Source organism: Crocuta crocuta, unplaced genomic scaffold (assembly GCF_008692635.1).
Source record: "Crocuta crocuta isolate KB4526 unplaced genomic scaffold, BGI_CrCroc_1.0 scaffold550, whole genome shotgun sequence".
NCBI lineage: Eukaryota > Metazoa > Chordata > Mammalia > Carnivora > Hyaenidae > Crocuta > Crocuta crocuta.
In genome coordinates this window covers 168,298-183,725 of record NW_027529535.1, presented here as the reverse complement: position 1 = coordinate 183,725, position 15,428 = coordinate 168,298, and the positions used below count along the sequence as shown (strand labels likewise).

Below are 15,428 nucleotides of genomic sequence, written 5' to 3'. Positions count from 1 at the left end.
CCTGGGGAACAGTGGGAGCCTGCTTGGGAGGGGGGAAAGCTGGGCAAGCCAGGCTTCTCCTGCAGCCCTGAGGGTGGGGTTGAGGCAACTCGATATTGTATTTCCTCTTATGTGGCTTTTCTTTCTCTTCTAGAGAGGCCTTCCAAGAATAGACTGTTCTTTGCCAGTTTTGCAGGATCATAACGCTGTATATTGTCTTGTTTCTCGACTTCATTTCTGACCTCTGTCCCTGACCTTCCTGACAGTCCAGAGCTGGTAGATTTCTGATTTCACTAGGAACTCCAGAATGAAGTGCTTGGATAAGGGCAGTGTCCAAATCAGTGTTTACCAAGAGACTGCTGACTGGGACAGGTGACCACAGCCCCAGGATATCAAGAATGCAGTGCGCAGTGAGAGCAGTAGTAATCAGGAAGGGCTTCTGGAGGAGGTGGCTTTTGCTCTGGTCTTTAAAGGGACACATAGGAATCAGATAGGTAGTGACAGGCAGAGAAGACAGCATAAAAAACAAAATTGTGGTGGGACAAGAAGTCATATATACAGAGATGTAGCTCAAATACAGCTCACACATAGGGTCTGTTTAGGATGGGTGGCTGAAAACCACACGCCATATTGATGGGCTTTGAATGCTTGGCTTGGTGGGCACTGGGTAAGGCATATAGACAAAACAATGTTAGAAGACTTCTCCTTTTTCATTATCAACCTGTGAATGACTGGGGCTCCCCAACAGCCTCTCATGACTGTTAGGCTCCCCAGTTGGGGACCCCATTTTCATCCCGAATAGTTTAGTATTATGTATTTGGGCATTCCCTAGTGGCCATTTCAGGCGTAGCAGAGAGGACTTCAGCTTTTCCAGGGGATATTTTGTCAGTACAAGTTTTTTCTGTAGAGAAAAAGCTAAATTTTCAATGAGTCAGCTCCACACAATCCATAGGTCAGACTATTTCACTGGATGCTAATGCTGTGTGCAGAGAACATCACCAGACTGCTCGTTCATTTGCTCATTTCTTCATCCATTCCATATTTATGTTCTAGGCATCCAAGAATCTCCACATTCTGACCTTCTCATCTGCTTAAGTCTCTCCTACACATCCCTTTTGTGAATGCTCTTAGTAACTCTTCTTTCGCATTCATTCTGCAACAACTTACTGAGTACCTACCACATGCCAGGTACTGTTATAGGCATGGGGAACATGGCAATGAACTAAACAGACACAATCCCTTGCTCTCGTGGAGTTCACATATCGGCAGTAGAGGACAATCAGACAATAACCAAAATAAGAAAATATATAAGGTATGTTAGAAGGGGATAAGTGCATTGGAGAAAATAAAGTATGGAAGGCAGTTGGGGAATTCTGGGGGTAGGTACTGAGTTTTTCAGTAAGATTGTCAGGTTAGACTTCACTGTGAATGTGACAGTTGAATAAAGACTTGGAGGAGGTAAGAGAGCAAGCTTTGCAGAAATCTGGTGGAAGGTTGTTCCAGGCAGAGAGAACATCCTGTGCAAAGGGCCTGCGGGGAGAGTGTGCCAGGGTTGTTGAAGAAATATTAAGCAGGCTTTGTGGCTGGATGGAGCTGTGGGAGAGGGGAGAGAGTAATCGTGGAGGGCCTTAAAAGCATATTAAAGACCTAGAACATTACTCTAAATGAGATGGCAAGTCATTGAAGCATTTTAAGCAGAGGAGTAAAATGATCTGAATTAGATTTTAACAGGACCACGTTGGCTTCCCAGGGTGAAAAGAGACCTTGTGATGGAATGGCTGAAGTAGGGAGACCAGAGAAGAGGGTATTGCAGTAGAGAGAGATGATGATACTTTGGGCCAGCATGGTCACAGTGGAGGTGCTCATAACATTTGCTGCCTTCTTTTACTGATGATGTTTACTCATGTGTATGTTGTAGGTCTCTTCCTAGATTGTCATAGTCTTGCATGGAGTTAAAAACCAGCACAGTCTTTGTGTTCTTGTGTTTCCCTGGAGCCAACATAGGGTCTTGTGTTTAATAAACAGAAAGATTGGTGTGAGTGTGTGAGTGTGTGTGTGTGTGTGTAATTTATTTTTTAAAACAGTTCTATTGAGGTATAATTTGCTTCTCATAAAATGCACCCTTTTTCAGACTGCAAGTCAACAGTTTTTAGTAAATTTACAAAGTTGTGCAGCCATTACCACAATCCAATTTTAGAACATTCCCATCATGCCAAGAGACCTCTCGTGCCCATTTGCAGTCAGTCCCTGTCCCCATACTCAGACCTGGAAACCACTAATTTACTTGCTGTTTCTGTACATTTGCCTTTTCTAGACAATTCAGGAGAATGATAAAATATGTGGTCTTTTAGATCTGGCTTTGTTTCACTCAGCATAATATTTTTTGAAATTTGTGCAAGTTCTAGCATGAATTGCAGCGGTTTGTTCTTTTCTTTTGTTGAGTAGTATTTCATTTTGTGGACATACCACATTTTTTTTTAATTTGTGAGAGAGTGAGACTGAAAGTGGGAGAGGGGCAGAGGGAGAGGGAGGGAGAGTCTTAAGCAGGCTCCACACTCAGCACAGAGCCCAGCTCAGGGCTCCATCTCACAACCCTGGGATCATGACCTGAGTTGAAATCAAGAGTCAGATGCTTAACTGACTGAGCCACCCAGGCATCCCTGCATTTTATTTATGTATGTACTTGATTATGGACATTTGTATTGTTTTCGCATGAATAATGTTATGAAAATTCATGTACAATTTTTGCTTGGATGTTTTCGTATCTCTTGAATAGATTTCTAAGAGGGTAATTACCTCATTTTAAGGTAAATTTATGTTTAAAATTGTAAAAAACTGAACTGTTTTCCAAATTGTAACAATAAAACCAGAAATGTATCACATTTTAATTTCTCCACATCTTCACCAATAGCTGGTATTGTCTACTTTTTTTGGTTGTGGCCATTCTACTGGGTATGAAGAGCTATCTTGTTGCAATTATAATTATTAACATGTTCCTAGTGACTAATGATGTGGAGCACCTTCTCATTTGCTTAATAACAATTCTTATGTTTTTATTGGTAAAATGCCTTTCAAAACTTTGGCCCATTTTAAAATGGATTATTGTCTTCTTATTGAATTTTGAGATATATATATTTAAACTGATCTCTATGTGGGGCTCAAACTCAGACCACAAGATCAAGAGTCACATATTATTCTGACTTAGCCAGCCAGGTGCTCCAAATGTTTATATATTCTGATTAAAAATCATTTATGAGATATATAATTTGAAAAACTTCCCCCCAACTTGGTGGATTGACTTTTTGTTTCTTAATCCTGGCTTTTGGAGTGTAACAGTTTTTAATTTGGCAGCATTCCCTTTCTCAATATGTTTTAGTGGATCATGCATGCTTTTGATGTTGTATCTAAGAACTCTTTGCCTAAAGTAACAAAGATTTTCTCCTATGTTTTTTTCTAGAACTTTTACAGGTTTGCCTCTTAGACTTAGCTATATGACCCATTTTGAGGGTTTTCTTGTTTTGTTTTNTCTCTTTTCCCCATTTATTGAAAGAACTATTATTTCCCCATTGAATTGTCTTGGTATCTTTTTTAAAGAAATAATGTTTTGAAGGGGTACATGCACCACAATGTTTATAGCTCTTCTATCAATGATAGCCAAATTATGGAGAGAGCCCAAATTTCCATCCACTCATGAATGGATAAAGATGTGGTTTATATAGACAATGGAATACCTCTTGGCAATGAGAAAGAATGAAATCCTGCCATTTGCAACAACATGGATGGAACTGTAGGGTATTATGCTAAGTGAAGAAGTCAGTCAGAGAAAGACAGATGTCATATGTTTTCACTCATATGTAGAACTGGATAAACTTAACAGAGCATGGGGGAATGGAAGGGGAAAAACAGTTTCAAACTGAGAGGGCGGCAAGTCATAAGAGACTCTTAAATACAGAGAACAAACTGAGGGTTGATGAGGGGACTGGGGGGAAGATAGGTGATGGGCATTAAGGTGGACACTTGTTGGGATAAGCACTGGGTGTCATACATAAGAGACGAATCATTGAGTTCTATTCCTGAAGCCAAAACAACACTGCATGTTAAATAACTTGAGAATAAATAAATAAATACATAAATCTTAAAAGAAAAAAACAAAACAAACCAAAAAAACCCCAATTGANCTGAACCTCGAGATCATGACCTAAGCGAAAGTCGGACGCTTAACCGACTAAGCCACCCAGGCGCCCCTGTAAAGGTTTACTTCTAGATTCTTAACTATGTTCCATTGATCTATATGTCCTTATGCCATTATTACGCTATCTGATTTATTGTTGCTTTGTATTAAGTTTTANGAACCCATGAACCGCGAGATCATGACCTAAGCGAAAGCCGGACGCTTAAGTGACTAAGCCACCCAGGCGCCCCTGTATTAAGTTTTAAAATAGGGAAATGTATATCCTCCAATGTTGTTATTTTTAAAAATTGTTTTGGTTATTTTGCATCTGTGCATTTCCATGTAAATTTTAAGATCATGTATCAATTTCTACCAAAAAATGTGGTGGGGATTGCATTGAATTTATAGATCAGTTTTGGCAGAATTACCATCTTAACGATATTGAGTCTTATAATGCATGAACACAAAATATCTCTCTATTTATACAGATCTGTTAAAAATTTCTTTTAGCAATGCTTTATAATCTTCAGTATACAAGCCTTCCACATCTTTAGGTAAAATTTATTCCTAAGCATTTTGTTTTTTTAGATGCTATAAGTGGAATTTTCTTAGTTTCATTTTTGGATTGTTCATTACTAGTATATGTAAATACAAGTGTTTTCTGTATATTGACATATTTTGCTACCTTGATGAACTCCTATATTACTTCTAGAGTTTTTTGTGGATTCTCTAGGATTTTCTACACACCTAACCACATTGACTACAAGTAAAAACAATTTTTTAAAATATTTATTTATTCTAAGGGGGGCAGAGAGCGTGCACTAGTGGAGAAGGGGCAGAGAGAGAGGGAAAGAGAGGGAGAGAGAGAATCCCAAACAGGATCCACAGTGTCAGCACAGAGTCCAATGCAGGGCTCAAACTCATGACCCAGAGATCATGTCCTGAGCTGAAGTCAAGAGTAGGAGGGACACTTAAATGACTGAGCCACCCAGGAACCCCAGTAAAGATGATTTTATCTCTTATTTTGTGGTGCAAATTGTTTATAGTTTTTCTTGTTGCTTCATTGCACTGACTAGAACCGCTAGTACAATGCTGGATAGAAGTGGCAAGAACAGATGTCCTTGTTTCTGGTCATAGGGGAAAACCTTCAGTTTGTCACCATTTAGTATGATTACGGTGTTAGCTACAGGTTTTTCATAAATAACCTTTAGCAGGTTGAAGAAGTTGGCTTCTTTTCCTTGTTTGTTGAATTTAAAAAACATTTTTTAAATAGTTTATTGTCAAGTTGGTTTCCATAGAACACCCAGTGCTCATCCCCACAAGTGCCCCCCTCCATGCCCATCACTCCCTTCCTTTCCCCCCACCCCCGTCAGCCCTCAGCTTGTTCTCAGCATTCAAGAGCCTCTCATGCTTTGGTTTGCCTCCCTCCTTTTTTTTTTAAATCATGAAATGGTGTTGGATTTTTCCCAGACCTTTTCTTCATCTTCTGAAATGATAATGTATTCTTTATCCATTATTCTATTGACATAGTATATTACATTAATTAATCTTCACATGTTGAACTGATCTTGCAATCCTGGGATACATCCCACTGGGTCATGATGTATAATCCTTTTTACATGTTGCCAGATTTAGTTGACTAGTATTTTGTTGAGGATTTTTGCCTCCGTATTCATGAAGTATATTGGTCTGTAGTTTTCTTGTGATGGCTTTGTCCAGTTTCAGTATCAGAGTAACACTGGCCTCATAGAATGAATTTGTAAGTATTATGTCTTCTATTCTCTGGAAGAGTTTGTGAAAAATTGGTCCTTATATCTTCTCTGAGTATTTGATAGAATTAATTACTGAAATCATATGGGCCTGTTTGTGTTTTAATGAGATTTGTACAGTTATCAATTTTGGCAAAAAAATATAAAAGAACCATTTATTTGGTCTTTTCTTAAGAAAGTTTGCTATATAAGGATTTTCATTATAATGTGACTTAAAAAAACATACACATATGCCTCAGTGAGCATGTCACCTGTCTAAAATGCAACAGAAAATCAAGAGACAGGCACCTGGGTGGCTCAATCAGTTAAGCATACGACTCTTGATTTCGGCTCAGGTCATGATCTCATGAGTTTGAGCCCCGCGTCTGTCTCCTTGACAACGCAGAGCCTGCTTGGGATTCTCTGTCTCCCTCTGTCTCTGCTTCTTCCTCCTCAAAATAAATAAATAAACTTTAAACATTAAAAAACAAAAGAAAATCAAGAGAAAAGAGAAAATAAGTTTCCAGCACTGAAAATCAGTGTCCCATGTCCATGTATTTTAGTCAATAGTAGAGCACCAAAGGATTCCATGGAGAGTCCATTTACTCTTACAATTCATAAAACACTAACAGGTTTGGATATCTAGGTTCCCAGTTAGAAGTTATAAGTAGAACCAAGTGGAAACCTTTTTAGGGGAAGTCAGTGGCCAGGAAGTGATTCATATCAATCTGACAGAGAGGGAGAGGTGTAAAAATGATAAAGAAGACACAGTAATTCAAATTTCAAAACATTTCAAAGCTATTAAAAGTAGGAGCAGATAATCCTGTACACCTCAATGACCTTTGTAGGCATTGTGTCATGACAGATGTTTAAAACAATAAGCTAGACACATCTAGAAAAGAGTAGATTATGATCAGGGATAAACTGCCAATGATTTGGTAAAGCCAGAATGATTTCCAGAGTGATTCGTTTTTTTGGGGATTCGAGATAGCTAGGGTTTTACTCACTTCCCAATATACAGAGTGATGAATGGCTGTGACTGGCTTGCATTGTACTTGGCATTTATATGCTCCTTTTTGGATAATGTATGATCAGAGTAGAGTTGAGGTTAGGGGCCTGTATTAGCTTGCTGTGGTTGTTATAGCAAAATACCAGAAGACTAGGTGGTTTAAATGACAGAAATGTATTTTCTCACACTTCTGGAGACTAGTAATCCAAGGCTGAAGGTTTGGCAGTTTTGGTTTCTTCTGAGTCCTCTCTACTTGGCTTGCAGATTGTTGCCCTCTGGATGTATCCTCACCTGGTCTTCCCTCTGTGCACTTGCATTCCTGGTGTCTCTATGCGTGTTCAAATTTCCTCTTCTTGTAAGGACACTAGTCAGATTGGATTAAGGCCCACCCTACCGACACATTTTAATTTAATGCCTTCTTTATAGGCCCTATCTCAAAATACAGTCACATTCTGAGGTACGGGTGTTTAGGACTTCCACGTATGAGTTTGATGGGGTTTGTGGGGGGCACAATTCATCCCATAACAGGAACCGATGAGAAGAAGAAGAGATCATAAACAGAATGTGGAAGAAGAAACTAATGAAATACTCATCTGTGATCTTGGAGACTTTAAGTCCTACATCTTGTCTGTGATTTACTGTACTGAGACTTCATAGCAAGCCACTGCTTCTGATTTGAAAAAGACCCAGTTAGTTCCACCCGTAACCTAAAACATAAGTATATATAAATCATGGGATGGGAGGCCTAGTGTTATATTGGTTGCAAAGAAGGGGCTGTTTGGGGGAGGTCAGAGAGTCTGCTGGGTGCCCCACTGCTTAACTCCTAAATGCTAATGTGAAAAGTGTCACTTTTCTGTCATGCAGCAGAACTAGGAGACTTTCATGAAGAAACAGATAAGAAACATCTGGCACAAACCCAGTACTTACCGAACCAAGACTGTTTAGAGAGCAAGATCATGCACTTTCATCAGAAGCACGTGTAAGTACTTCATCAGGCACCTGCTTGCACTAGTGGGAACGCTAACGCTGGGGACAGGCTCTTAAAAGCAAGTCCTGGGGTGCCTGAGTGGCTCAGTCGATTAAGCGTCCGACTTCCGCTCAGGTCATGATCTCACAGTTTGTGGGTTCTAGCCCTGCGTCGGGCTCTGTGCTGACATCTCAGAGCCTGTAGCCTGCTTCACATTCTGTGTCTTCCTCTCTCCTTGCCCCTCCCCTGTTTGTGCTCTGTTGATCCCTCTCTTGAAAATAAACATGAAGATTTTGTTTTTAATTTTTTTTAACGTTTTATTTATTTCTAGGAGAGAGAGAGAGACAGCGTGAGCAGGGGAGGGTCAGAAAGAGAGGGAGTCACAGATTGAAACAGGCTCCAGGCTCTGAGCCGGCAGTCAGCACAGAGCCCGACGCGGGGCTCGAACCCATGAACCGCGAGATCATGACCTAAGCGAAAGTCGGACACTTAACCGACTAAGCCACCCAGGTGCCCCGAAGATATTTTTTTTTAAAGCAAGTCCTTAAGTCAGAGAAGCTTTGAGCTCAAGAAAACACTGAGCTCCTCTTGGAGCCCTTAGGGTGCAGGTGTCATTCTTGCTGCATTTATTAGGCTCACAAATTCTTTCCCTTTGCAGCAGCAGGAGCCCGGCTGAATCTGACATTCTGCTCCTGGATGTAGCAAGGAAGCTGGATATGTACGGTATCAGGCCTCACCCCGCCAGTGATGGTGAAGGGATGCAGATCCACCTGGCTGTTGCTCACATGGGAGTACTGGTGTTACGGGTAACAACTCTTTCCTTTAAAGTCCTGTGGCTTTGGGGGTTACATTTGCACAAACGTGGGGTCCATTCCTGAAGTGACCTCACCCCTCAGTATTACTACCTGTCAGAAAGGGAGGAGACACTTGCAAGTGTCTTGGGTAAGTCTTCTCCCCTTGATGTGCTTTGCCTCCATTTATGGTCTGTAACTGTGTTAACTCAGAGGAGCTCACATATTAGGGATTTTGGTATCTTGAAGGCTTAGGCTGTGACGTAAAGTGCACTCACCTTGTCCAAATCCACCAGAAATAACCCAAAGGGTCCAAAATGTGTTGTTCTCATTCAGTTATTGTTCCACTGGAGATGCCCAGGGCCGGCTGGTAGGGAATTAGAGCCCACTGTGCCAGCAATTGCTTCTGTTTATTGGTTTATCCTTTCCTCAGGACTTTGTTTTTCAGATTAAAAACCAACTCAGGCCTCTCTGGTCCTCGGTCATCATGAATCCTCACTCCAAGCAATCTGGCCAGTCTATTAGGTCTCCTCATGTGTGTGAACATTCAATGAATTTAGATACAAGTTAAGGTTCAAGAGCACTTGCATAACTTTCAAAATGATAGGCAGAAGGGTGCCTGGGTAGCTCAGTTGGTTAAGCATCCGACTCTTCATTTCATTTCATGGTTTATGAGTTTGAGTTACATGTCTGGCTCTGCACTGACAGCACAGAGCCTGCTTGGGATTTTCTCTTTCCAAGAGAAAGAGAAAGATTTCCCTCTCTCTGCCCCTCCCCTGCTCATACTCGCTCTCTCTCTCTCTCTCTCTCTCTCTTAAAAATAAATAAACAAACAATGATGGGCAGATAGCTGGACAGGTTTGGGAAAAAATCACTTGTGAGAGAGGAAGGGATGAGCTCGGGCCCACTGACCCCCAGGACCAAATTAGAGTACTGAAGTAAGTCACAAGGAATCAGGTACAGACTCAGCTAAAAGAATCTTGACCTTCTCATTTTTCTCGTTGTAAACTTTGCGGCATGAGAGTCACACTTGATGGCAAAAGACCTAGCGGGTCACAGGCATACCTGTTCTCCCAGGAGGTAGTTTTTATCCACTCCCCTCTAAGCCCCGACCCTTGCCATTTCTTCCTGCATGGGAGAAAATGGGGGAGGGCAGAAGAGCAAATCCATCATGGCAGTTGTGATCTCTTCCAGTGTGAATACTTCTGGGGGCAGTGTGGAATCATGTAACCCCAGTCTATTTTGTCCTACCCCAAATCCAGTCAAAGAATACTTAGGTACTGAGTACTTTCTATGTGTTCTTCATTCATTGTATTCTAATTTTCTTTTTTAAATAAAACCAGCGTTACTGAGATATAATTTGCATACCATAAAATTCATCCGCTTTAATTTTAAGTTTAATTCAATGGGTTTGAGTACTTTTAGAGTTGGGCAGCAATCTATTCATTCAACCTCTGTCAGTATAGTTATCATACATCCACCCTGTGCCAGACACTAGAGGTACAGAGATAAGTAGGAATGATCCTGACTTCATGGACCTTTCATTCTAATAGGGGTAAGATAGATAATTAAACAAGTAATTTTATTTTTTATTATTTTTTAAACATTTGTTTATTTATTTATTTATTTTGACAGAGAGACAGAGACAGAGAGCATGAGCAGGGGAGGAGCAGAGAGAGAGGGAGAGAGAGAGAGAGAATCCTAAGAGTGGGGATTGATCTCATGAATTGTCAGATCATGACCTGAGCCAAAACCAAGAGTCAGATGCCTAACTGGCTGAGCCACCCATACACCCCTAAACAAATATTTTTAAACCAATATAATGTATTTGTGCTTGAAGAAGTGTGGGATGCTATGGTAACACATGTGAAAGGACCTCAACATTTAAGCTAAGATCTGAGGGAAGTTGTCCAGATCAAAGTGATAGGATTGGTAGGTGAGGGATGGGGTTCCAAAGGACACACAGAGAAAGGCCCTAAGAGGGATAAAGGATGGCATAATCAAGAAACTGGCGTCAAGCATGACCCATGGTTCCTATAATTAAGATACTCCCATTTTACTTGGAGAGACCAGAGAAATAGTGACCAGTAGCAGCCAGTAAGTAATCGAAACCTAATTTATCACATTTATTTGAAGTTGTGCAACTATATACTACAAACTAATAAATGTGGTTATCTACAGAGAATGGATAGATAGAGACAGAGGGACAAAGATAGGAGTGATGGTGGTAAGAGCGAGGTTTCTCAACGTCTATATTTTTGTATACCTTTGATTTTTGGAGCATGTGAACAAATATCAGCTAACCAACAGATAAACTAACCGACCAATCAGCCAACTAACCAACTAAAAGAACTAAATGGTTTGGGGTGTTCAGGAGAGCCGGGGAGTTAAGAGGAGTTAGAAATGGGTGTAGGCTGCCATAGTTATACAGAATACTTTAGAGGGGGTGCTGCCAGACTGGCAAGAAATCTTGGCTATGAGGAAGGCAATTCTAGGTAAGGAGAATGAGGAGCCCTCTGGAAGGGAAGGTACAGAGTTGGATGGAAGACTGTTTTCTAGGATCAGTCAGAGAAACCCAGCCAAAAGTGTTTAGAGTCGATGATGCATGCAGTGAGGAGCTATTGGAGGTGTTTGAATAAATGGAGTGGCAGTTGAATATGGAAACATAGGAAGGGGGTGAGATTAGAGAAGCTATTGCAGTAATCCATTTCTACTATGATCTCCCTATCCTGGTTGGGAACCTTTCCCAGGTATACCCCTTCTTGCTGGCATTTTGGAGCAGCCTTGTGTCCACCTGGAATGCCTTCTGTGGCCATAGCATCTGCCTAGTACAACAGGATCAGTCTGTACAAGAGACAGATCAAGGATGGTCCTATGCACAGACGTGCATTTTCTAGCAGGTTCTCTCTCATTGTCTTCCAAACCAGCTTTTGCTGACATTCACCTTCAAGTCTGCCATGTGTTTCATTATAGGGAAATACAAAGATCAATACTTTCAACTGGGCTAAAATCCGCAAGTTGAGTTTTAAGAGAAAGCATTTTCTCATCAAACTTCATGCCAACATCTTGGTAAGTAGCTTTCTAATAAATTCTACTTTCTGTTCACTTGGGATTTCTTGGTTGTTTCAGCAAATGGTTTGAATGTGGGTGGTGAAAGCTGGCTGGCCCTAAGGGGTGATGTACTCCCTCTTTTGCCTCTACATAAATAAACCAGAGCATTAGTCATATTTTTACTTGAGGCAGAACACCAAGAAATCCTATTGGCAGTTCAGAATGAATAAACTAGTAGGAAAATGGGGTGGCTGGAATGAAAGACAAGTCTCCTTAAAAAAAACATTATTTTTTCAGGGATTTGAGAAGTCAAATGGAAGTGAACAGATCTAGGACTGTGGACATATTAATTTGATGTTGTCTGCCCCATTTTATAAAGTATTTTCATCCCCCTTCATTAAACAAAAATAATTGAACACCTACTATTTGCCAAAGCAGGATGTAGGGAGCTGTGGGTGTAGATTAAGCAAAAGAAGGAATTGCTGGTCAAGGCTGCTTTGTATAGGGTGAGACAAAGATGCTACAAAGGATGGTCTTTTGTGACTATAAAGGAAATGAAAAATGTGTATCAACTCATATTTTGACCCACAGAAGATTCAGTAGCTTGGGCTTCATCCTCTGGATATTAGCCTTACATAAAAGCATGTGTTTGAGCAGTTTAGGAAACTGTATCCAGTATGAACCTTGTGGCGTGTCCCAGGGCTGCATGTAGAAACCTGGGAAGGAACAAAAAAAGGTGGGAAGGGTGGGAAGGGTCAGCAGAAAATAGGACTGCATGCAGCGTGGCCAAATGGGGGTATATAGTGGGTCAGGGGATGGAGCAAACTTGAACTTTAGGTCTGGAAGGCTAAGCTCCCCTAAAGCTGATTAGAATATGCTAAGTGAGTAATACAGAGCATTGTAGAACAAGGCAGCATAGAGAGGACAAAGTGTTCCTAGCTGGTATGTTAGAAAAGACTCCTATACATGTAATCATCCTATAAAGCCTACCATCTGTAAGGAAATCCTCTCTTCCCTCCAACCCCATTTCCTGTTGGTCATTTATAACTTCTCGTCACCTTGAAAGGATGTCCTTTGATGTTAATTTTAAACTAATTTACAACTTCATAAAAATGTTCCTGGCAGAGAAGAGGGGTTAAAAAAGCGTTTGAGGTGAGGGGGCTGCAAAGTGAGATTGGCTTCTCAGAGAAGGCTCTGTTTTTGAGCAGTGGCCCTGTCCCTTCCTCGGAAGGTGGCCAATCATTTGGTTTTAGTAGGTGTGAAGCCTATAGGGAGCCAGGTGGAAAATCAGAAGCTGCATGGGCTCCTGGTCCAATAGTTTGGAAAGCATTGGGATTTGAAGTTCTTTGAGATTCTTGAAGGATGTTTTGCTTGATGGAAATTGGTTTTTACAGGCATTGTGCAAGGACACCTTGGAGTTCACCATGGCCAGCCGAGATGCCTGCAAGGCTTTCTGGAAGACTTGTGTGGAGTACCATGCTTTCTTCAGACTTTCTGAAGAGCCCAAATCAAAGCCCAAAACTCTACTCTGCAGCAAGGGCTCCAGTTTCCGCTATAGGTAATTAAATATTATTGCACATAGGCAAACTGTACACACACTTTCTTTTCAGTGACATGGGAGGCAGTAGGAGGAGCTGAATTCTGGAAGCAATACAGAATCCATTTAAGTCACTTAAAGGGTGATACCCTTTATGGCTCATTCTCCGTGTGACATATTAGGTCAATATTTCCTAACTGGGAAGAAGGAGGGAAGCTTCCTAGCAAGGGGTTAGATCAGAATATTGACAAGCATGGGGGGCGAGGGACAGATACTGTTTGAGAAGACGTATTTAATGAACCTATTGTTTTCCTTATATGCAACATCTATGCAAGACATGGAAAGGGAAGCTTAAGAACATCTGTTTGGTGGTGGTTAGGTGAGAGCATGAGAAAACACTGGAGGAGCTAAGGGAGGCAAAAGATTGAGCAATATGGCAGCAGAGGCTCCTTATGGCAGGTAACACTTTAGAGGAACGGAAGCGAGGTCAAAATAAGATCTTGTTTTACTTGAACACATCAGCCTAGTAATTCTTTGGAAGAAGCTTTCAGAACTCTTATTAATGTAAAAAAAAAAAAATCCGAATTGAATATTCCCCATAGGGGATTTTCAAATAGTGGAAGCCTGCCTCAGTAAGAATTGAGATTTTAAAAACATACATATTTTTGATGGAATCCTTCCAAAATGTATTTTACAAATTCCTACCTTCTTAAACAGATGATACTGAGCATATTTTGCCCTTTTCTTAATGACCTGAGTTATTATAAACATCACTTACTAACCTGCGCAGGCAGCTGTAGTGCAGTGATGGCCTCAGGGCGGGGGAGGAATGTCAGTCCCTGCACCCCAGTGATAAATGGCTCAGAGTTTTTGGGTTTTATTATTTTTGTGATTTCTTTTTTGGCTTTTGTGTTTCTCTCAGCTGGCTTTCTTTGCTGGTGGGTGTCTGGCTGGAAGCAAACCTCTTCTACTGTTTTAGTTTGCTGTTTTTCTTCTGTCATGAATTTGGAAACCAGATAAATAGGCTTATTAGAAATTGTGTATAGGGGCACCTGGGTGGCTCAGTCAGTTAAGAGTCCAACTCTTGGTTTTGGCTCAGGTTGTGATCTCGTGGTTTCCTGAATTTGAGCCCTGCGTTGAGCTCTACACTGATAGTGCAGATCTTGCTTGGGATTCTCTGCCCCTCCCTGCCATTCTCTCTAAATAAATAAACAAACTTAAAGAAACATTAAGAAAAANTCATTGTTTCTCATTGCCATGTAGTATTCCATGGCATAGATAAACCACATCTTCTTGATCCATTCGTCCGTTGATGGGCACTTAGGTTCTCTTTTAAAAATTTCCTGGGGTCTGAGTAGTTGAGGTTGATATATGCCTGATATTTGGATAAATAGGTCTTATTCTTAATTACTGTGACAATCAGAGATTCATGGCTTATGTCATTCGTGTGGACTCTTGACTTCAGCAGTAAATGAAGCTTTCAAGTTTTAGTAGCCTACTCTATGGCTACTGTTAATAAAATGTCTATCTAGGGGCACCTGGGAGGCTCAGTCAGTTAAGCATCTGATTTCGGCTCAGGTCATGATCTCACAGTTCTTGAGTCCAAGTCCCTCATCAGACTCTGTGCTGTCAGCAGAGAGCCCACTTCAGATCCTCTGTCCCCATCTCTCTCTGCCCCTCCCACACACACTCACACCTGCTCTCTTTCAAAAATAAACATTAAATTTGTTTTTAAAAAATGTCTATTTCATTCTTAAAATAGCGGGAGAACCCAACGGCAGCTTTTGGAATATGGAAAGAAAGGGAGGTTGAGGAGCTTGCCATTTGAGAGGTACATGGTTTTCTCTCTCTCATGTTGATTTTAAGGTGAATGTATAGAATGATATGTGTTCTGTATGTGCATGAAGACCATTTCAATTCCTTCTCTGTTTGGGGATTTCAGGAAACATTACCCATCTCAGTACCATGAACGACAGTGCAGGTCCTCACCAGACCTCCTCTCTGATGTATCAAAACAAGTAAGGTTTCTGAAAATTCCTTCTTCTTTAGATAAATGTAATGCATCTACATTTCAAATGCTTTTAAGAATTGATTCTGCCAGAATCTCCCAGTGTGTAAAAAGGTGACTCTGTTTGAATAGGCTAGCTTCCTAGGGAGGTCTGTCAGCTCAGCCTT

At 40.9% G+C, this 15,428-nt stretch overlaps 1 protein-coding gene across 1 annotated transcript in view; it reads left to right on the top strand.

Annotated features, from left to right (window-relative positions):
- The window catches only part of FRMD7 (FERM domain containing 7), a 25,748-nt gene that overhangs the window by 7,533 nt on the left and 2,787 nt on the right, over nucleotides 1–15,428 (top strand). The window contains exons 6-11 of the mRNA XM_077761299.1: nucleotides 7,772–7,886; nucleotides 8,533–8,680; nucleotides 11,639–11,734; nucleotides 13,111–13,274; nucleotides 15,016–15,084; nucleotides 15,196–15,284. Coding sequence (XP_077617425.1) covers nucleotides 7,772–7,886; nucleotides 8,533–8,680; nucleotides 11,639–11,734; nucleotides 13,111–13,274; nucleotides 15,016–15,084; nucleotides 15,196–15,284 — 681 coding nt within the window. The remainder of the gene's footprint in view (nucleotides 1–7,771; nucleotides 7,887–8,532; nucleotides 8,681–11,638; nucleotides 11,735–13,110; nucleotides 13,275–15,015; nucleotides 15,085–15,195; nucleotides 15,285–15,428) is intronic.